The sequence below is a fragment of the Oncorhynchus mykiss genome, chromosome 7 (genome assembly GCF_013265735.2).
Source record: "Oncorhynchus mykiss isolate Arlee chromosome 7, USDA_OmykA_1.1, whole genome shotgun sequence".
Lineage (NCBI taxonomy): Eukaryota > Metazoa > Chordata > Actinopteri > Salmoniformes > Salmonidae > Oncorhynchus > Oncorhynchus mykiss.
In genome coordinates this window covers 44802106-44824865 of record NC_048571.1, presented here as the reverse complement: position 1 = coordinate 44824865, position 22760 = coordinate 44802106, and the positions used below count along the sequence as shown (strand labels likewise).

The 22760-nt window shown below is 40.8% G+C and overlaps 1 protein-coding gene across 6 annotated transcripts in view; it reads left to right on the top strand.

Annotated features, from left to right (window-relative positions):
• cntn4 (contactin 4) overlaps positions 1-21857 on the top strand; it is a 178643-nt gene extending 156786 nt beyond the window's left edge. For 5 of the 6 annotated variants that reach the window (XM_021609437.2, XM_021609438.2, XM_036983330.1 and 2 more), the window contains 11 exons: positions 9860-10035; positions 11371-11491; positions 12248-12406; positions 13080-13229; positions 13438-13508; positions 17315-17549; positions 17834-17949; positions 18885-19071; positions 19167-19279; positions 19375-19543; positions 19900-21857. In XM_021609437.2, the coding sequence (XP_021465112.1) occupies positions 9860-10035; positions 11371-11491; positions 12248-12406; positions 13080-13229; positions 13438-13508; positions 17315-17549; positions 17834-17949; positions 18885-19071; positions 19167-19279; positions 19375-19543; positions 19900-19991 (1589 nt within the window). In that variant the 3' untranslated portion in view covers positions 19992-21857. The remainder of the gene's footprint in view (positions 1-9859; positions 10036-11370; positions 11492-12247; positions 12407-13079; positions 13230-13437; positions 13509-17314; positions 17550-17833; positions 17950-18884; positions 19072-19166; positions 19280-19374; positions 19544-19899) is intronic. The other variant, XM_036983331.1, reaches the window with a different exon arrangement.
• Positions 21858-22760: the final 903 nt, after the last annotated feature.

Here is a 22760-nt window from a genome sequence, read left to right as displayed (position 1 = left end):
AGTGCTGCAGAGATGGTTGTCCTTCTGGAAGGTTCTCCCATCTCCACAGAGGAATTCTAGAGCTCTGTCAGAGTGACCATCGAGTTCTTGGTCAAGGCTGACCAAGGCCTTTCTCCCCCGATTGCTCAGTTTGGCCGGGCGGCCAGCTCTAGGAAGAGTCTTGGTGGTGCCAAACTTCTTCCATTTAAGAATGATGGATGCCACTGTGTTCTTGGGGACCTTCAATGCTGCAGACATTTTTTGGTACCCTTCCCCAGATCTGTGCCTCGACACAATGCTGTCTCGGAGCTCTGCGGACAATTCCTTCGACCTCATGGCTTGGTTTTTGCTCTGACATGCACTGTCAACTGTGGGACCTAATATAGACTGGTGTGTGCCTCTCCAAATCATGTCCAATCAATTTAATTTACCACAGCTCCAATCAAGTTGTAGAAATATCATAAGGATGATCAATGGAAACAGGATGCACCTGAGCTCAAGTTCAAGTCATATAGCAAAGGGTCTGAAGGTATTTCTGTTTTTTATTTTTAATACATTTGCAAAAATGTCATAAAAATGGTTTCCGCTTGTTCATTATTGGTTTTTGTGTGTAGATTGATAAGGATTTTTATTTTATTTAATCCATTTTATAATAAGGCTGTAACGTAATAGAATGTGGAAAAAGTCAAGGGGTCTGAATACTTTCCGATGGCACTGTATAAGCTATAGACAACTGCAAAAGCGTTGCTAGAGCTCTCAGAAACATTGCTGCCCTGAATTTAGCTGGCGCTACTGACAAAGCTCGCTCGGGAAAAGTTTAAGTAGACAGACTACATTCTGGAGTACAATGCCACGTCGACTCACATGCATTTATATGTTTGGGTGGGGTGAGGATAAGGCTTAAGAGGGTGTGAACAATGTTGAATAGGCGTAAAGAAAGAATAGTTCTCAATATTCCACTTTATTTGGAACGGCAGCCAGACAAAATTAAACGGGCCTATTTATATAATGAATATGAATTCTCGGGGCAGAAATGATAAAATATTAAAGCATTGGACCTCTCACTAAAGGATTCAGTTAAATACGAACTGGTTCTCTAGCAGATTAGTAAGAATGGCTCACCCCGTGTTCAAGAATGGCCTTTTTCCCTTCATTCAGAATACAACCTCTCATTTTCGGGTTATTTGAAAAGGAAATAATCTCCAAAATATCACATTTTTTAAAACAAGCAATAGAAAGCTGATTGCAATTATAGTTAATCCGACAGAAAAGACTGAACAAATATTAGAAAAAAATCTTGTTTAAACTCAAATATACTAATTGATAAAATACCAATATTTTCATTTTTTATAAAACAGTATAATATTTTTAAATTATATAATAAATAGCTCTAGTGGAGTTGTCACACATCTAGTTAACAAAAATATATTGAAATGTCTGCTCTATGCAAAATTACAACCAACTGATTGCAGCATTAATGCAAAAATGGAGGAGGCAAAAGTGGAAAGGGGAGAATGTAAGGAACTTGTCTGTCGGTCCTGAATTAAAGATCAAAATTGTCTGAAGATAATTGTGATAAATAAAAAAGTATACCAGTTTAATTTAAAGATAAAAAATTGACAGCTGCACCATACAGGTTGCAAAATAGTTGGGAGATTTTCAACGGCACATGGTTTATGAACTGATACACAAACCGTTGTTTTTCAATTTAAATTACATACACATTTTTGCAATAAATAGAATGTTATATGTATGGGGGATACAACCATCCCAGCTCTGCAGATTTTGCTACAAAGTTACAGAATCATTAGATCACTTGCTTCGGTACTGCCCATATGCAGGGTTGGGTAGGTTACTTTATACATGTAATCTGTTACAGTTACTTTGTAACCAAAATTGTAATCAGTAATGTAACTTTTGGATTATCCAAACTCAGTAATGTAATCTGATTAGATTTCGTTACTTTTAAATTACTTTCCCCTTAAGGCATTAGAAGAAGACAAAAATATATGTTACCAATTGAACGACATCTATTGCAGGATAAATCAATGTTAAAGTTTACATAGCTGGCCATGTATGGATGTTACATTTTACTTTATGGGTTAGTTATGTAGGCTTCTTCTAACCCATCGCTTTCTACTACATATAATAATATGATTTAATTATATCTTTACATTAAAAACCAAAGTCTATCAGAATTCCAGTTATTGCAATAAATGTTATACCTCTTGATCTTTAAGAATAAGACTTGGAAATATGGAAGTATACTGTAGATTAGCCTAATTGTTTTACCTGAGCATAACCCCAAAACTAAGGACTTTTTAGCTGTTTAGGATTTTGTTTTTTGGAGGACTGATTGGGCTCATTGATTTGAAAAATAAATGCTGGCTCATGGAATGACATGCTTTGAGCACTTTTGAAAATTGCTATTTACACGTGAAAAATGAATGCCATGTGCTGCATTATATTGTCCATTGCTCGTGTTTCTTGGCCCAAGCAAGTCTCTTCTTATTATTGGTGCCCTTTAGTAGAGGTTTCTTTGCAGAAATTTGACCATGAAGGCCTGATTCACGCAGTCGCCTCTGAACAGTTGATGTTGAGATGTGTCTGTTACTTGAACTCTGTGAAGCATTTATTTGGTTGGAGGCTGGTAACTCTACTGAACTTATCTTCTGCAGAAGTAACTCTGGGACTTCCTTTCCTGTGGCGGTCCTCATGAGAGCGCTTGATGGTATAGCGCTTGATGGTTTTTGCAACTGTACTTGAAGAAACTTTAAAAGTACTTGACATTTTCTGTATTGACTGACCTTCATGTCTTAAAGTAATAATGGACTGCCGTTTCTCTTTGCTTATTTGAGCTGTTCCTGCCATAATATGGGCGGTCTTTTACCAAATAGGGCTATCTTCTGTATACCACCCCTACTGTACCTTGTCACAACACAACTGATTGGCTCAAACACATTAAGAAGGAAATAAATTCCACAAATGTGCCGCAAAAATGTTAATGGTGTTTTTTACATTGGATAAAAGTAGAGGCTCAGAGCTACAAAATGGTATATCATACGCTGCATTTTTGAGGAACAATGGGAAAGTAATTCTGCTTTGAAAGTTGACACATTTGTAAACTCACTTTTGAGAAAATGTCCTTTCAATGTTTTGGTATCTAGCCACCTCTGCTGGCAACAATTTCATTACGCTTTTTTTGCCGATGTTTACTGACACTGACCATATTCAACGGGTGTTGCACACTTTTGCTAAGACATGTAACTAGCTAGGTGAACAAGGAACCTAGCTAGATAAACAACGTGTAAGATCACACACGTCACATAACGTTAGCAAGCGATCCAGCCAGCTAACGTTAGCTAGTTAAACAACAATGAACGTAGTGCCAAATCATGTTGTTACTGCCCTGCATGAATCTGCTGGGAGCTAACCAACCATATACAATGTTAGCTAGCTAACATTAGGCTCTAACTAGCAAAGCAAATTGCTCTGGGATACGAATAATAATATCACCTAGGGAGCCAACCAGCTAACTTTAGCCAGCTAACAGTACACTTTAGCTTAAGACATGTAGCTAGCTAGGTAAAGATCACACACGTCACGTAACATTAGCTAACGAGTCCGCCAGCTAATGTTAGCTAGTTGAACATCAATGAACATAGTGCCAAATCATGTCATTACTACCATGCATGAATCTTCTGGGAGCTAACCAACCAGGTTCAATGTTAGCTAGCTAACATTAGGCTCTAACTAGTAAGGTAAACGGTTCTGGGATATGAATAATAATGTCATACATGTAACAAAAAAAATTTATATATGGTGGATTGGAAATGATGCAGACAATTACGTTGATAGAAGTCACAATCTATCTGCAGTATTAAAGCTGATCTACCCCCTAAAAAGCGAGTGTGAATCTCGGCAAAATCATTCAAGAGCATTTTTCTCATACAGTACTTACAGTCTCCAAGCTGTCTACATGCTTCACATGCTTAGATCTACTCACACACACACGTGCACTTGGGTGGAGTTGGATTTTTGGAGCAACGCACACCTTTTGGCTGATCCAGACTCCCAAATAACATTCCCAAGGGGGCGACAGAGGTTTTCTTGTTGTCTTCTAATTTGTGTTGAAAGCAAAAGAAGAGTAAAGTTCTCTTGTTGTCTTCAAGAGTTTTCCCCTTGCTAGCTATAGTAAACTCACGTAAACTCGTACGTCGCCTTGGTCCGTACAATTGCCCGTATTTTAGCGCCTCAAAAACGTAATACTTCCAGATCAACTGTAATGTCAATACCATTGTAAAGCACAATTTCTCCCCTTTCCAACAAAATAAATGGCATGACCTAAACGCTGCCCGTTTCAGCATGATTCAAGCAGGCAATGAGCCCCGTCGGATGTTTTAAAAAATGGCGGGTGGGGAAGCGAAACTAATGTGTGATAGTGAGAAGGAGAGATGTCGTGTGGGAAATTTGCTTTTTTTCACGCGATCTGTCCAACTTATCACCTTATTGCCTCTAAAATGTAAATAAAACACTATAAAGAGTTTATATAATGTGTCATTACATACTTATTTGAAGGTTTGTGTCGAATTTGAATTGGGTTTTAAGGGCGGTGAATGATGATCGCATGCAATGATGTCGCAAAAAAATGAATAGGTATCCCCCCTTACCCCGTCACTGTCCATTTCTTGTTTCTAAAGGATGAAATAAGTGCTACACCTGGTGGAGAGAGACTGTAAGACAGAAATGGTTGCTTTATGCGTGCTGTACGTTACGACATGACACGTCTAGATGTAACGGAGGGTCCGTTTTTTCAACTTTCCTCCAATACTATAGAGCCATTACCATGTCGATCAACGCTTGAATAGAAACCTAGTTCACACCCCTGATTTTGAAGTCAACACAGTCGCTACAGTCCCATTCGTTTTCTTTGTATCCTCGTTTGAATGTTGCGGTTGAGCACATTTGTACAGAATGGGGTGAGTTTACGTTAGTTGGCTAAGCATAGCCTGCAAGCTAGCTATCCTTTTAGCTTTGCATATTTCATTGTGAAATAATCGGGTTGATAATAAAAAAAATATGCCCTGGCAAATATTCTTATACTTGCCATTTTAACCTACAATATTATCCCAGTTTGATATGCTGCTTGAATGTATTCACTCCCAGCTAGCAACTGTTTTTACAATTTCAAAATAGCCTAGAATCACGTTATTATCACTACTTTATTTTGGGGGGATTCTAATAAGGATACAATGTTGTTTGGTTTACTGTGTGAACAGTTACTGACATTACATTTGGTTATCAATGCAAAATAGGCTACCTGATTCATGGCCTATACAGTATATATAGATCAGAACAAGGAACCGAGCGAGTTGGTGGTAATATACAGCTTCATAGCCTACATAACACTGCCCCATGGCTACGCAATGAATTATATTTTGCGTTCAAAATGTCATGGGGTGCAGGAATGGGGCGCCAGGCGGCCAATCAATACGCACACCTGTCACCATCGTTACACGCACCAGCGCTTCTTTGGGCTCACCTGGACTCCATTACTTTGTTGATTGCCTGTCCTATATCTGTCTGTTCCTCGGTTTGATCCCCGTGTCAGCATTATTGTCGTTATGTTTCCCCTGTTCAGACGCTGTTCTTGTTTGTTTCATGCCGGTTATTTATTAAATGTTCACTCCCTGTACTTGCTTCTCGTCTTCCGGCGTCTGTCCTCACACGTTGCTATACTGCGCTACGCTCCGAATTTTCCATCTCCGTAGGGTGTGAATTGGCCTTTAGTGGCATAACATGTTTATTAACTTTCAAAGCAGCATAACTTTCCTGTGTTTCCTCCGGCTACAGTGTATGATATACCATTTTGATGCTCTGAGACTACTTTTTAAAAGTGTGAAAAAAGAGAGGAGAGAAATACAGCCGCATAACTTATCCGCAGATACAGTAGCTACAGATGTACTGTTATAGACAGGATGAATAGAGTGTTGAGAGCAGCTCACTAGAATATGTCTCTTTATTTGCACAACGTTTGCTCACCAACCACCAATGCTCCATTGAGGTTTGTCCTTGAGAGAATCATTTTTGTCTCTTGAGGAAAATGTTAAGAATCCATGTTGAATGGCTATAGAATCATTTGTTTGCTCTGCATTGGTAAAGGGCTTTCTTGGTGTTTCCTTGATCTAAAAGGCTGGGAAATTAAGATTGGGTTTGAACTATTTATTTCTCGCAGATACCCTATAAGAAGTTAGTTACAGGGTGCATTGCTATTAGCGTTAGCGCAATGAAATGCTAGCTGTTCCCATAGACTTCCAGTCATTGAGTCAACGGTTATTAATTTAAAAACGCATCTGGGCAAAAATATATATATTTTGAAAAGAGCAGCTTTTTTTGCAGCAGTGGCAACAATCTGTGAAAACTCTGTCACAACCATGTGACTCTGGAATACACCTAATACATTAGTCAACTGCACATAGCCACCCTTGAGTAGAGGGCCTTAAGAATATGTACACCAGAGAGGAGTACACATTTACACCCCCACCTTCCCCCTCCCAAGGCCAATAAACTTGGAGGGAAGTCTCCACAGTGGTCGATGGGGCATCTCTGCCTCAGTAGCACTAGCTACATAGCCTGTGAGAGCATTATTCACGAATGACCGGCTGTTTGTGGGATGAGCAGAGGCTGAGCAGAGGCTGTGGCCGAGTGAGGAGTGTCAGCCGTGAGACACGGACGGGAGAGGATGGAGCTCACATTAATTCACACCTTAAACAGTCAGCCCAGCCCAGCTCCTTCTATCTCTCTCTCTTTCCCGTCATTGACTTCCCACTTTAATGATATTACTATGCAATTTCATGTCTCTCCAGTTTTTCTGCTGTTCACCCTCCCAGCAGTCCCTGGAGTGTAGTTGGATCTACCTGTCGGGGTGGTTGCAAGCTTTACCATCTTGTCTCTGATTGACTTTGCTTAGTGAGAGGGGTGCGCTCCTCGCTCTTATAGCCACAGTAGGTAACAAGGCATTATACAAGATAGATATCAATCAAATGACGCTGGAGAGCTCTGCTGAGGTTGTGTAACCAAGCAGGGTTATCCATACAATCTGTCGCAAATGATGATGGAGTGGAGTAATAAGAGACATTTTCCCAGTATCGTCTTTACAGTGAATGATTGGCTCGGGTCAGCCTCAGAGCTTAGAGCTGACTATGCATGGCCATATATCTGTCCACCAGGTTTTTTAAATGACTGTCACATTAGCATTTAGGTTGCCATGTCAGTTAGCATTGGATATTTCACCTGAATTTTGTCAGCACTCTGTCTTGACATTCACATGTCATTAGGTGTGTAAATGTGTGACAATTATGTTATAAAAGATACCACACTGAGAGGAGTAAAACAAAAAAAATCTGATCAGCAAACTGTTACAATTGGCATTTTGTCAAGAATTAGACAGTCAAACCCAAAGCTCCTATGGCCATGTTCTCACAAGCGATCTGTCAGGGGAAAGAGGAGGTGTAGCTTTTTCTCCCTTTCAACCCTATTGGCATTGATGGACATTTAATAAACGTGTTCTCTCTGCAAATAGAAATCCAGACCCAGAACCAGACACTTGAATAGTTGCGCTCATGTGACCCATTGTGTCTGACTGTGTCACTATATAGCTCCCCATTTTATCTTCCCTGGAATAGGGCTGAGCCTATATGACACCCTCTCATTGTATGTTTAACAAAATCAGTGTCGTGTTTTCATGGATGCCAAGGGAAGCCAGGCTTCCCCCCAAAAAATTGACCAAGAAAAAAGCATAAAATAATGTATCTTTCGTCTCTCTGTTTCATAATTTCCATTCAATTTGCAAGAGGCTGACTGTATCTCACTGGTGAAAGCGTCCGAGCGAGTGAAACATTGCCCCTCTGTCTCTGTATGTGTAGCCCATCTATCTGACGCTGTCTGGTCGACAAGAGTATGACATTGTTGCCGCACATATCATTGAATACAAGGGAAGCCAGTGAGCATTCTCCCTTGATAAAAATATCATAGAACAATAAGCAATGAGTTTGGATTTGGCTTCACACCAATCATATCAAAAGCCAAACGTCATTGACAGAAAAAAACTTGAGTTGTTGCATCTCAATGTGTTGTTGTCTTCCGTTGTCTAAATTAGCCATGGATGGAGATAGAGATTTGGAATTGTGGTTTTACTTAATTCTCCGTACTGGCCAATGATTATAATGGCGACCTGATCCAACCCTAAGTTCATACATTGTGCCTCTGGCCTGAGAGGATGGAAGTTCAATATGTAGCTAGATGTTGTAGGCTAATGTTAGCTGGCTAATAGTTGCCCATAAAAGCTCTCTGCGCTTTTAACGGACCTCTGAGACTATCACAGTGCAGGTGCATTTATACGGAGACTTGATTACACACAGGTGGATTGTATTTATCATCATTAGTCATTTAGGTCAACATTGGATCATTCAGAGATCCTCACTGAACTTCTGGAGAGAGTTTGCTGCACTGAAAGTAAAGGGGCTGAATAATTTTGCACGCCCAATTTTTCAGTTTTTGATTTGTTAAAAAAGTTTGAAACATCCAATAAATGTCGTTCCACTTCATGATTGTGTCCCACTTGTTGTTGATTCTTCACAAAAAAATACAGTTTTATATCTTAATGTTTGAAGCCTGAAATGTGTCAAAAGGTCGCAAAGTTCAAGGGGGCCGAATACTTTCGCAAGGCACTGTAAGTGAATTATGAGTTATTAACATACAAAATAATCTTATAATGCTTCCCGACAACTGTAATTATTTAAAACTATTTTGAATAAACATTCATAGTGATGTGCAGTACCAGTCAAAAGTTTGGATTTTTCTTTATTTTTAATATTTTCTACATTGTAGAATAATAGTGAAGACATCAACACATATGGAATCATTTAGTAACCAAAAAAGTGCTAAACAAATCTAAATGTATTTTATATTTGACATTCTTCAAGTAGCCACCCTTTGCATTGATGACAGCTTTGGAATGAATTGGAATTAATTAATTGGAATTAAAGACCAAGTCGCAACTCAATTCAGAATTGACCCCAACACTGCAATGCAGGTATCGAATTTGCTCTGGATGAAGACTGCACTGCCGGCACTTTTTACAGGAATCTATGGCTGCCTGTCCAGGGATCATTTGCCATGGTTAATTTAGTTGGCGCTCAGAGTGGATATTTCAACCGAGTACTCACAGCACCCCCAAGAGGGAGACAAGCACCGTACAGCATCAGAACAAAGGGGCTCCTTATTCCTCTCATCATTCCGCTCTCGTGCTCCTGTAGCTATCTTTCTTGTCTCTGCTCACACTCACACTGGAGACAAGGAACACTGTCTGTCTAATTCCTCAGTGAAACAACAGCAACACACCACATACATGCAGAGACTTGAATAGCGAATGTGTAGTGAGGGGAGCCCTGCACGTGTTTATTTTCTTTGAGTGGCTGCAGAAGTCAGGGGGTCTTGCAGACTGCAGATGTGGGCATTAGGGTACCTACCGACTGAAGGCTGAGCTGACAGTGACAGTTGGAGCACATTCTCTAGGTACAGGTAGACAAGCCTTCGCAGTTCCCACACTGTACCCTCTGGCTGGCTGAATCTCATTAATTCTGGTAATCACACTAGTTTTTGTTCTGGGTTCGTGTGCTTTTACTTCCCCGCGTCCATTTATTTGTTGAATTCTGCATTTGAAAAGCATGGAAGATATTAGAATTTTGCACAACAATTGGAATAACCTTTTACAGTATTTCAAGCTTGGGATCACTGCATAACATAATGGTTGCTTTTAGTATGCGTTTTGTAGCGACTTCCTTCACACTAACAGTGGTGCATGTGTGCTGTTTTCCAGAGCCGACCATTATAACCACGCCACCGTCCACCCTGGACGTGACTGTAGGAGAGAGCATCGTGCTGCCGTGTCAGGTGACTCATGACCCGTCTCTAGAGCTCAAGTTCACCTGGTTCTTCAACGAGCAGCTGATCCACTTTGGCAACCACGGCGGATACTTTGAAAAAGTGGGAGGTGTAAGTGCATAAGCCTCCAAATATTCCCTCCCGATTCCCTCCCGGGGCCATCAAGCCTCCCATTTATAATCAAAGTGTCATGTCTGAGAAATGGTGCCGTATTACCACGCTTTTACACCATGCTTGTCAGGGGCACTGCAATGCATAATGAATAGGAAGAAACACACGTCTTTACTACGCCGTGTTGCAGATTGCTTATATTTTATTTATGCCACTGCTCTCTCACGAAGATATGTCATTAAAGAGACATTGATTTTTCAACCCCTTCAGAAATTACATTGAGAGAGGTCAAGGGGTGGAGCTGGTGATACATTGCAACATCGACACCGTGGTTCCCTTCCTTTAATATAAGTGAGGTCATATTAAGTAGGGTATCCGCAGTGCAGAGAATGTTTGGAGCATGTGTATTTATGTGTGGTGAAAATGTGCTGCACATAGTTTATTTTAAAAATCACATTTACATATTCCCCATCCTTCCTTAAAACCTACCAAGCTCAAAGCTCAGATCGTATGCCCTGTTTTGCATCGGTTTCCTCTTTCATTTACACTTTACGTTAACTACAAAACACTTAAAAGCTACTTTTTCATCTCCCCTGTCTGAAGAAAGAGTGATGATAATCAATTGTTCCAGAAGTGATGAGTAGGGGCATGTACATTACACTCTCTGGTCAGGTTGTCATGTAGTTCATTATTGGAATCGTAATAGTTTTCCTTTCACATGATAAATGACACCACCTGGAGTTACATATGCTGTTTTTGCCACATTCAATTGAGCTTTTGCCACATCCAATTTATGACTGGTCCTGATTCCACTCAGTACTGGGCTGATTCAATGATGGTGTGAAAGTGGGAACTGCAATTGGAAATGGAATGGAAAGAACTGGAGAACTTTACCTTTAAGCTTTGCTTGATCATTGAAATAATGAGGCCACTCTTCCACAGCTAAAATCAGCATGTGTATGAATACATTTGTGTAATAATTATAATTAAACGTAAGTGCTCTGCCCGTCTCATATGTACAGGTATGCCGATGACCCTTTTAAAACATGGAAACAGATCACAGTTAAAATCCTAGCATTATAATACAATAATAGGCATACAAAGACCCTGAATAGTTTTTTTAAAAATATACAATTTCTGCTCACATATTATTATTTCTGCTCAAATCATCATATTTAATTTATTTTAATTACACGTTGGTAAAATGTTACTACAGTATATTAATCGTTGTGCTTGTGTATGTGTGTGTGTGCGTGCGCGTGTGTCTGCGCGTGTCCATCCGTCCGTGTGTGTGTGTGTGTGTGTGCATGTTCATGTGTGTGTGTTGCATGTTAGCAGCATTCCGCTGGGGACATCATGATTCGGAACATCCAGCTGAGACACGCAGGGAAGTACACCTGTGCAGTGCAGACCAAGGTGGACAGCATCTCCATCGCAGCAGACCTGGTGGTCAGAGGTAGTTCTCTCTGTCTACAAGCAATATTTCATAAAAGATACCTTGATTTTGACTACCATTTGTTGTTATTTAATAATAATGTAATACATGCTCATTTAGCATGATAAAGTATCATGCGATGTTAACACTTTCACAAATTCAACATGGTTTACCTTTGTAGTAGGCATTTGTCGATCTTGAAAACCTTGTACACCCCACAGAACTGATCCTATGTTGGAAAGTCATTCTCATGTCCTTGAAAGGTCATTGAAAAATAATGGTAATAGAAAATGTAATTTGATAGGGAACTATCCCACCCACTCACTTGATTGGGTCAGTTATCCATGGCAACAACAAAGCATTATTTAAGTTAGCTGTGCAGATTTGAAGGGGTCCCATCTGTGTCTTTAAGACTGAATGAGATGGATGCTAGTTAGTTGTCTGTGTTTATTCTCCATCATCCTGGACATGCCTCTAATTAAGATGTGAAGGCATTGTACTCTGTGAGATCAGTTGAAAAGATGGTCAGATAGAGACGTATCTCTCTCTCTTTTAATCTAATTAGACAGAAAAGCTCCCTGAGGTTTCACACCAAACTGATTTCACCAGCTGTACTCCTAGTGCTGAAGGCAGATAGTGATAAGGACACCACTGCTCTGCTCTGCCTTTTTTATACTTCTTTCTCTCTCTCTTTCTCTCTCTCTCTCACTGTCTCTTCCTCTCTCTGTCTCCCTCCCTCTATCTCCCTTCCTGCCTGGCTGTGCATCGTATCTGCAGGTCCCCCAGGCCCGCCCACCAGCATCCATGTAGAAGAAATCAGTGACACCACAGCCTCTCTCTCCTGGAGGCCCGGGCCTGATAATCACAGTCCAGTTACAACATACACCATCCAGGCCAGGACACCATTCTCCCTGGGCTGGCAGGCTGTCACCACAGGTAGGCTCTTCAACCAGCTATTGCCTCATCAAAGCGTTATATAGGGGTCTGATCTCCATTTTCTCTTTTCCGTGTGAGAGTATGGGCCTATGAGTGATTTTACTTCAATTCCAAATGGCACCCGATTGTTCAGTGACAGGGTTCACTGCAGATTTACTTGACAGCAGGTGTTGTTGAAATGTGGATCCATTTCCAGAGGTCTGACTTACAGTGAATGGTGCTGTTTGATAGCATAGAAAGGAGCCCCATACGGAAGTTTGGATGGCGGTTCTAGAGCAGGCTGTAGTTCTGCATGTTTGGTGCTGTTCCAATTATTTGGGGGAGGAGCCTGTTAGTTTGGGGAAAAAATACATATTTAACATATATATATTGATACTGCATCTTTAAGTGTGTGTCACTGTACAAGGCAACATCACTAGTGCCCGGAGTTTTTCCTGGCCATGCCTTTTACGGCCAGGAAAAACCTGACCAAACAGGAACACTGAGTGAGGTCCACCCTTAAGGTGTGTGTTTTGTCTTGTGCGTGTGTGTGTGAGTGAGTACACCATGTGTCCTTCTGTGTAATTAGCCCCCTGCACCTGTGGAGTGTGCTCAGTGGGCCTGTCAGCCTAGAGGACACTCTCCTGCTACCTGCTTCATTCTGAGGGGAGGGGGCTGTTTTGTTTTGTGCCAGTTCCTGAGATGGTGGGGGGCCGCCGCCTGACAGCTACAGTAATAGACCTGAGCCCCTGGGTGGAATATGAGTTCAGAGTCCTGGCAAGCAATGCCATTGGGACCGGGGAGCCCAGCAAACCATCCAAACAAGCAAGGACTAAGGAAACATGTATGTACGGTATTCATTGAATCCCTTCAATTCTGCATGTTTTCAGTTTTTCTTATGCGCATCTTCTTGCCATTAGTTTGTCTGGTATGGTGGGAAAAAGCTATTTCAAAGTCAAAGAATCTAATCCGAATGTGTTGTTATCGTGTTATCTTTGATGGCTGGGGTCGACTGAGTTGAGCAGGATTACGATTACCCTCTGTTCCCCCAGCTCCGAAGGTCACACCAGCTAATGTAAGCGGAGGTGGAGGCAGTCGCTCAGAATTAGTGATCACTTGGGAGGTAAGCAAGCCTCTCACTCCAATACTCCCTCACCCATGGAGGGAAAGCCAGAAGTCATTATTCTCTAAGGAGCCGGGCCGTTGTTTCATTAATAACAGCAGCCAGGCTTATTGTATGGCATTTCATTTTTAAGAACAGAGAGGCAATAACTGCTGGTGTCTCCCCGGGGTAGAGAAAAATGCCTTTGAGGTTTTAATAAGCTAATTAAACCGAATGATTCTTCACACAGTCACAAGCAACTTTTTCAAAGATTGTGCTTCCCTATCTTTTTCAGTCTTACAGTTCTTCTCAATCCCGTACAAGCTTTTTTTTTCTTCATTTTTTAAACAATGTTGCCGATTTTCAAAACAAAGTTCAAAAGCCACAGCACTCTGTGGCCTTTTGCAAAACAGTAAATGCTTTTTCCCTAATGTAGTTGCCTTCTCAAAACATAAATACATTCATCAAAACTAAATGATACGGTCAAAATTGTAAATGCGTTCATCAAAAGGACATGAATGCCCTGCAAAAAGATTGATGTCGCCTTACTTATGTCTTGAAGTCAAGCAGACAAAACAGAAAGTTAGTTGGTCTTTTAAAAACCCCAGGAGATCAATCCATTTTCTTTGCAGTCACTAGATATTGATGATCAAAATTGGAAGTACAACTATCCAAAAGTGCAGAATTATGGGCAATTACTCTCCACGTATGCATATTTCATCAAACAATTTCATAGACATCAAATCAAATGTTATTCCTGGTAAAAAAAAATAAAAAAAATAAAAAGTACATTGAGTGCCGGCTGCGTTCATCGGAATCAACACAATACAATTCCATGTATTCAATACATAGACTGGTTTGTTCATAGTTTTGTAGACTTTCCATCGGTGCACAGAAACACAATCCACAATAGAAACACGTAAAGGGGAATACAATGGAATACAATGGTGGAGATGACTTAAGAGGAACCCGAAGTTACTTAGAAGTAACACAACTTCATTCTCTGGATCTCTGCATGTCCGCAATATTGTAAAAAAAATAGAAGATCTCAGTCAGGGACTCAACTTATTGTTGAGAGTTAGAATAATAGAATACTACACAAGGTGCAATGAAAACATTTGGTGTGCATCAACAGTCAACAAACTAGCCCGTGTTAGATTGGTAGATTAGTCTAGCGGCCAGCTATCTAAACTTGTAGTAAGCATGTTCGAATTACCGACCATGGTGGGGCCCATTGATCATCAGTCATCATATTAAAAACTGCAAACATTTGTCTCCACCCTATGGCAAAATGTTTAGAATTGCAGTAAATTAGCTGTAAAACTGCACATTTTTCTCTGTACCCCATGGCAAACTGTGCAGAATTGCACGAAATTAGTTATAAAATGGCTAAATCTTCTCTCCACCCCATGGCAAACCGTATAGAATTGCAGCGAACTTGCTTTAAAACGGCAACATTTTCTCTACTCTCCATGGCAAAATGTGCAGAATTACAGGTGATTGCAACTTTTAAATAAAAAACAATTTCTCAGATGTAACGAGGGAGGCAGACCAATGTGCCACTGTGGCCCATCATGACGAGTTCCATTTTCTGGTGGCCCCCACCCCCATCAAAATTGCCTTCCCTGGCCTAGATCTTACCCTATATTGTAATGTACATGGTATGACACTGATGGGGTGATTTAGAATGTTGTGCAGAAGTATTTACTGATTGTGTATTCACTGATTACAATTATGTTTAGTGTTTTACAAAAGGTGGGCTAAGACATGCAAGTCAGGTACTAAGGCAAGAAAATGATCGGAAATTCTGTAAATGTGTTTGAGCATTTGGTCATTGCGGTTCTGCTATAGATACGGTTCAACACAGATTCAAAAATGTATTGTACGCGATTGAGAAAACATGTGATTAGCCCTGCTTGAAAATCATCCACTGCTGTGAAAGTTTTGCTGATTGACTATTGAATGTTAATGAGTTCAATTACAGTCTAACTTTGCCTTAACAAAGTTTCAATACAGCCTTGATTGAAGTTACTTCAGACGAGAAGTACAATGGACTAAATTATTTAAATGTGTAGCTAGCTACACAATGATGTGAAAATGTAAGCTACAGTATCTGACTACATACTACTTTTCCAAAGCAGTGGCGGTCGGTGCCATTGAAGATGAGGGAGGACGATTCATTTTCTTATTTCTATTACAGCATATTGGATGACTGGCATTCATATTCCATTCACCCAACTCAATATAACATCGATAGGTTTAGGCTACTTTAGGCTACATGATACCAACACTTTCCCTATACCCCATCATGAGGTTACTAGCTACAACCTAGCCTATGAATGAAAGTCTGCAATGTAGGTCAAGAGAAACTTTGAGCAATCAAATCTATTGCCTGCATCTATCTGATATAGGGTTTAATCATTAGTCCAACAGTTGCAAACGAGAGTTTCATGTGAACAAATTCAGGTCTGTTTATCACTGATTCATTCCAATTGTTTCTGTTTAAGAAATGGTTTTCAACAGAATCAGTGGAATGAATACACCCCTAATCACACTCAAACACAGTTCACTTTCATAGCAGCCACATACAAACAGCATGAATGATCCCTTTGATCATAGTATTCCTTCTCGTATCTACGCACTCTCCTCTCCTCCTCTCCTTTTCCCTTCGCTTGTGGACTTCAGTGTACAACACATCAGCATTCTGTGACCAGGTGAAAAATAGCTAATTGCTATACACGCCTACATCATTGTCACCATATAAACATCATAGTCAGCATAGCTACTAGAACTAACTAGAACATGCAGTACAGTGTACAGTCAGCAGCAAGAAGTTTAGCAGTTACACCGGTGGGCCCCAGTGGCAATAAATTAATACAACCAAAAGCTTACCTTGACTTGGAAGAGTTTCAGCTAACATAGCAGCCCTCTCTGTTTAAGCCGGGTGTTTGAGTAGGCTAAACTAGCTAGCTGCATTCTCTAGCTAAGTAAGTGAAAGTGAAAAAACAATACAACAAAATATATCTCTCTCTCTCGCTTGCTTCTCCTTTATTTTTGAATAAATTAATTTGTTCAAAACTATTCAATTACTGTCCTTCCCTCTCTTTGAGTCAACTACTCACCGCATTTTATGCAGTGCTAGCTAGCTGTAGCTTTCAGTACTAGATTCATTACTCTGATCCTTTGATTGGGTGGACAGCGTGTCAGTTCATGCTGCAAGAGCTCTGATAGGTTGGTGGATGTCGTCTGGAAGTTGTCATAATTACTGTGTAAGTCTATGGAAGGGGGTGAGAACCACAAGCCTCCTAGGTATTGTATTGAAGTCAATGTACCCAGAGGAGGACGGAAACGAGCTGTTCTCCGGAAACACCATGGTGCTAACCTACAGAGTGCTGCTGAGGGTACTGTAGACCTTCATTGCCAAACAGTGTGTATTAATCATTTATTTGGTGACATGAATATATTTAGTATAGTTTTATTTAAAGAGGTTAACTTTTTTAATGTTTCACTATTTACATTTTTATGAAATTCACTGAGGAGGATGGTCCTCCCCTTCCTCCTCTGAGGAGCCTCCACTGTTCCCAACTATTATAAAATAGAATGCCCTTTATATAACCATGCATCTTTGGGGAGTGTTGACTTAAAACAATAAAAGTCAGTCCCCATAAATATATGAAATATGATGTGCCTTCAGTCTTAACAATAGCTAGGTGGTGGTATCATGCTGAGGGCGCTTTATTATTGATGGACGTGGGTATTCACTACTTGTGCACCAGTTTCAATGTGTGTGTGTATGTGTGTGCGTGTATGTGTATGTTTTCTTCTAGCCTGTTCCCGAGGAGCTGCAGAACGGGGGAGGGTTTGGCTATGTGGTAGCCTTCAGACCGTACGGCGCCACAGGCTGGATGCAGGCCGCAGTGCCCTCATCGGAAGCCTCCAAATATGTCTTCAAGAACGATAGCATCCAACCCTTCTCCCCCTTCCAAGTGAAGGTTGGAGTGTACAACAACGAGGGGGAAGGCCCTTTCGGACCCGTCATCACCATCTACTCTGCAGAGGAAGGTTGGTAAAGAATTAAGTCATACCAGAGGAGCGGCAGTGCTTCCCGGGCCTCAGTTCACACATAGCGTTTAAAAGCCAATGGAGAGGCGTCTCTGGATAGTTTATTCCCGGTCAATACAGTGATCTTGTTGCCCATGCTCTCCTATCTGCAGATGGTTGGTTCCCACAGCTGCTGGTTTTGGTTCTCTCTGTACTTCTGATGAAAGAGATGGACCCACTTTAAGAGTCATCAAAGCCTGCCACTACTTTTAAACTCATTCAAATTATTTTTACATTTCACCCAGAGCCTGGCAGAGCGCCCACCAGGATCCGAGCCAAGAGTCTGTCTGCGTCTGAGATTGAGGTTTCATGGAAAGCCCTGCCTTGGAACACCAGCAAGAGAAGAGTCCTAGGCTATGAGGTTAGTCAAGTTTTTTTTCCAGTTTCCCTCTACCTATTTGTGTGTCAAAGTGTTCTTGCATGAGTAAAGGCATGCGTGTGTCTGTGTGTGTAGTTGTGAGCATGTGCATGTGTGTGTGCATGTGTGTAGCAACTAATGCTGTACGATCTTGTTCCGTTCTATTATTGATGAGTGTTGCTAGCTCATGCACATTGGGCATCTCAGATGTAATAGGTTGTTATGTGTAATGGTCCAGCCAGGTCCCCTGTCTGTTGAGTTGTGTTTCTCTTGTTGCTGTGCTAAGTGCTGTTACTAACTACACTGATTAGTCTAACAGTCTAGTGATGCAATGTACCAGGGGACAGAATGTTTAGCCTATAATCCACACTGTACTGTAGGCTAAAAGACTGTGGCTTTGTGCTCAGTTAGTTGATTCCAATCCTTAGTCAGCTCACTATTGACATTCAATATTGGAAAAAAATTATATTTTCATCCATGGGATCCATAAAGTACTGGAATTATGAATTGTTGACCATTTAAAGTAAACAGGGAAGTGGGGCCTGAGCAAACGGTTCCTGTGAGGGAAGACAAATTATATTTGTGCTGTCAACCGTGCCAGCTATTTCAGCCTAGACACTCAGGCGACAAAGAAAATCTGTTATCATTCAACTTGACAGCTGGGACATTTTACACATTGTGATTTCTCTTTGACCACGCCATTTAAACACTCCCTCACTTCAAGAGCTAAGTAACCAGAACCAAGGCACCTTACCCATGGAAAGACGAAAATATATGAGGTGACACCATACAATGAAATGCTGTTTTTATACCAATTCACTGCAGTTCTAGTTTACAGTTCGTGGACAGTGTCTACCAAAAAACAGTTTTTTACAATGTTCTCACAAATTAGTGTCTGCATTAATGTCCCTGGTTATCCTCTTTCTATCTGGTCTCAGTTGAGGTACTGGGAGAAGAGAGAGAAGGAGGAGGCAGCCAGTGTGCAGAGAACGGTAGGCAACCAGACATCAGCCATTATCCGAGGGGTGAGAGGAAGCAACACGTACTACGTCACAGTGAGAGCATACAACACGGCCGGGGCAGGGCTTCCTAGTGTTACTGTCAATGTCACCACCAAGAAACCACGTAAGCGTCTACCCCTGCTTTTGGTTCGAGCGGTTGTTTCCATTGACTTATTGGAGATCATGTGATCCTCATCCTCATGTATTTGTGTCCCTCAGCGCCCAGCCAGCCCCCGGCGAAGGTCATGTGGAACACATTGAATTCCAAGATAATCCTGAACTGGGAGCAGGTCAAAGCCCTGGAGAACGAGTCAGAGGTCACAGGCTACAAAGTAAGGAAGCACTGACTGCATGGATTTAGTTAGAAATAGTGGCCATTGTCATGGTTTCTCCCGGGTGACCTTCTAACTGTGTGGTCCATCCCTAGGTGCTCTACAAGCGTAACCGACATAGCCGTCCGAGTGTCATGGAAACCAACACAACGTCGGTGGAGCTTTCCCTGCCTATGGATGAGGAGTACTTCATCCAGATCAAACCATTTGGGGAGGGAGGAGAGGGGAGCAGTAGCAGACAGATCACAATCCCCAGAATACCAGGTCAGTCTCTAGTGGACTGCTTCCTCATACTTCATTGATCTCAATGGCGTTGCTATAGCTATTGCCAGTACTGCTTTATTGTCTTGACTACAGACTGGAGTTTTTCTTGCCCTAGTCATGTCTTCAAAAGGAACAGATAGAGTAAGGATTACCTATAAAAATGAATAGTGCCAGGATTTAATCCCGGACTAAATTACTTTATGTATTCAGAATTGCGTGTAAATATGCCCAAGGTTTGATCATCAAAGCATTTAATAGCACAAAAGCCTTCAACAATGAATTGCCAACCAGGCTGCTTGTCATTTTCCGTATAAACAGACAGACTATCAAAGCCCATTCCTTTTCATGTTTTTCAGGTCCCAATGCAATTGGCTCGGCGACCAAGGTCTCTACTTTATCAGCCCTCAGTACAATAGCACTGTCTTTCACAGCGCGGACATCGTTATGACAAACCGCTATCAGCGAACATCTGATGTGGAGGCAACTTGACAACGGAACAGGAACACCAACCACCCAGTCTGGTGTAACTAGATCCGTTCATTTAGATTTTAGAGGCAGGAGGATGAGCAACGTTGGAAAACAAAGTCACTGAGATGAGAGGGAGAGAAAGGGCCTCGCTTCAGCACCCCGTCCACCGGCGAGAACAGGAAATCGACCGATGTCTTGACTCTGTTGTTACCAAAGCAGCTTTCATTAAAAAAAAGAAAAATGTCTTATATGCATCTTTTGTATGACATGTCTAGCTTTTATAGATTTCTTTTGAAACCAATTCATAATTGGTCTGGGCTTTTTATAAAAGGCAAGGTCGAGGTGAGTTCAGTGCATGGTGCGTACCTACATACAGATCTGACAGTTTTAGAATTTGATAAGTTTTCAGTTTGTTGGAAAGAGCGCTTTTGTCGTCTGAGGTGAATTGCATTTTTTGGTCAAAGAAAACTACCTGTTACTGTGGTTTCATGTCAACAAAAACCATAGTTCAGTCTTCTTAGAAATGTATGCATTTTTACCACCATCTAGACTGATATGTTGAGTATATTGCTTTATAACTATTTTTTTATTACTCCATAAAACATTGCACTGACGCCTGATGAAAAATGAGACTTGATAGAAATGTGACAAACTATGTTAAAGGATGAGAGGGACTTTATTGTCCCTTGCTGGTTTGGAGTCCCATCCTCCATAGGTTGCTCTGGCCTTGGCCATTTAATTGCGCTGGCTGTCTGTCTAATCCGCTCATCATCCTCTCAGTTACATTAGCCGTGTGTCAACTCTAAAGCTATTCTATTCTTTGCCTTGTGTGTGCCTCATCATATCTTCAAAATCCTCAGGTCCTTAAAGAGCCTTAACTTATCTATCAACAACTATTATAAACATAGATGTATGTTGTTATGCAGCTGCTGTATGATGTGTAGCTACACTCTGCATTAATAGACAGGTTATTACCATCCCGTGTATAATCCTACAGTCATTCTTAGGGCCAGGAGTTTTTTTCCTGGTCAGGTTATGTGGTCGGGAAAATCTCCTTGTCCTTGTCGTATATTATAGTTAGGGCCAGGGGGTTTTCTGACCATGTGACCTGACCTGGAAAAGCTCTTTATGAAGGAGAAGTGTGTTTCAACAGTGTCGTGCTGTTCAGCATGGCTTAAAGGTAAGGTGGAAAGCCTGGGACATTTTAGTAGGTCCACTGACTGCTCCCCTACTAAAAGATAAATGCTGCTGACAAGTTTTCCTTTCCCATAGTCTTCTGATGCCATGTGATACTGGTACAGTACAGTACAATACAGTCCCATACATATGTAGCTTGTAATCCAGTGAAAAAGTAAAAAGTGCAGGTAGTTTGTAGTACTTTCGAGGGGAAGTTTAGGCAGACTAATGGGTCTGACTCAGAATCATGCATCGAGAAATGTCTAATATACTTTTTTGTACACTTCAGATCATTTATATCAAATAAAAACCTTTCTAAAGAGCTGATTAACCTGGTTTTTATGTAATAACACAAATGTTTCATACAGTAGCTAAATGTCGTTCAGCATGACTGTATTTGCCCTTCTTTTCTGTCCATTTGCTAACTGACTGAATGGCTTGAGACCATACAAAGAGATAGCAGGTTTGTGTATCTGTAGCCATACAAGTCAAACCACTTTTATGTCTGTGCTTCTGTCTCAAACAGGTGTTCTCCTGTAGGCCTACACACTTTGGGATTTACCGGTACTACCATCCATTTACTCCATGTGAAGTTCTGTTTTTTGCTGTTGTTGGTTGTTTATACTGTGTTAATGAATAAAGTTGATTGATTTATATTAAGTGAGTGAAATTCAATGGACTTCTTAATGCTCATTACTTGTGATCAGAATTAATTATCTTGAAATTCATATTACATCCAGTGGGCAGTGCTGCAAGTTAAAATTCATGTTCAGGGAGCAAGTGTGTATCGGACCCGATTCAGACTTAAGAAATGTATGCCTTTCCTACACACGCCTTTCCTTCTCAGTAGTTGGATTCAGATTTACCTTATGCAGGTGCATAACAGGCTTTACAGGCATGGTTCCCTTGCTCACGCTGATTAAATGTAATTCAACCACTGAAAACCCTCCCACTTGCTGGCCAACAGATTTTCGTGTGGAGTTTTCACTCAATACAATTTTCAGTACATTTTTCTAAAGCAATCCCTTTAAATTTACCATGTGATACTGGTACAGTACGGTACAATAATTATACTTTTCTTGACAAACTCACTAGAATATATGGACGGAACAGTTCAGAATATTTGGGATCAATGAAAGAAAGCCATGTAAATATGAAATGAAAGAAAGCTATGCATATTTGTCTCCTTTTTAGTACCAATTTGTATATTTTAAAATACTCTGATCTTGTGTATTATTTAGAGTTTATGAATAATAATTACAAACAAAATGGTTTAGAGAGCCTTTATGGTGAATCAAAAATACAATGGTTTGATACATCCTTAAAAAGTTGTAATATTCAATTCCACGTGACCATTTAGTCATGGTAACTACGCTTCTCCAAGCTCTGATATTACTGATGGTCATTAGTATCCTACCAAACTTGTTAACTGCCTGGTACTCAGCACTCTATTGTCCCTCTAATCACTCTGACATAAATGCAAATGTAATCAAAAATCTAATCAAACACATCATGAGAGCCCATGAGCTCATGTTGCACAACATTTCTATAGGCTAGGCAACTGCATGAGAAA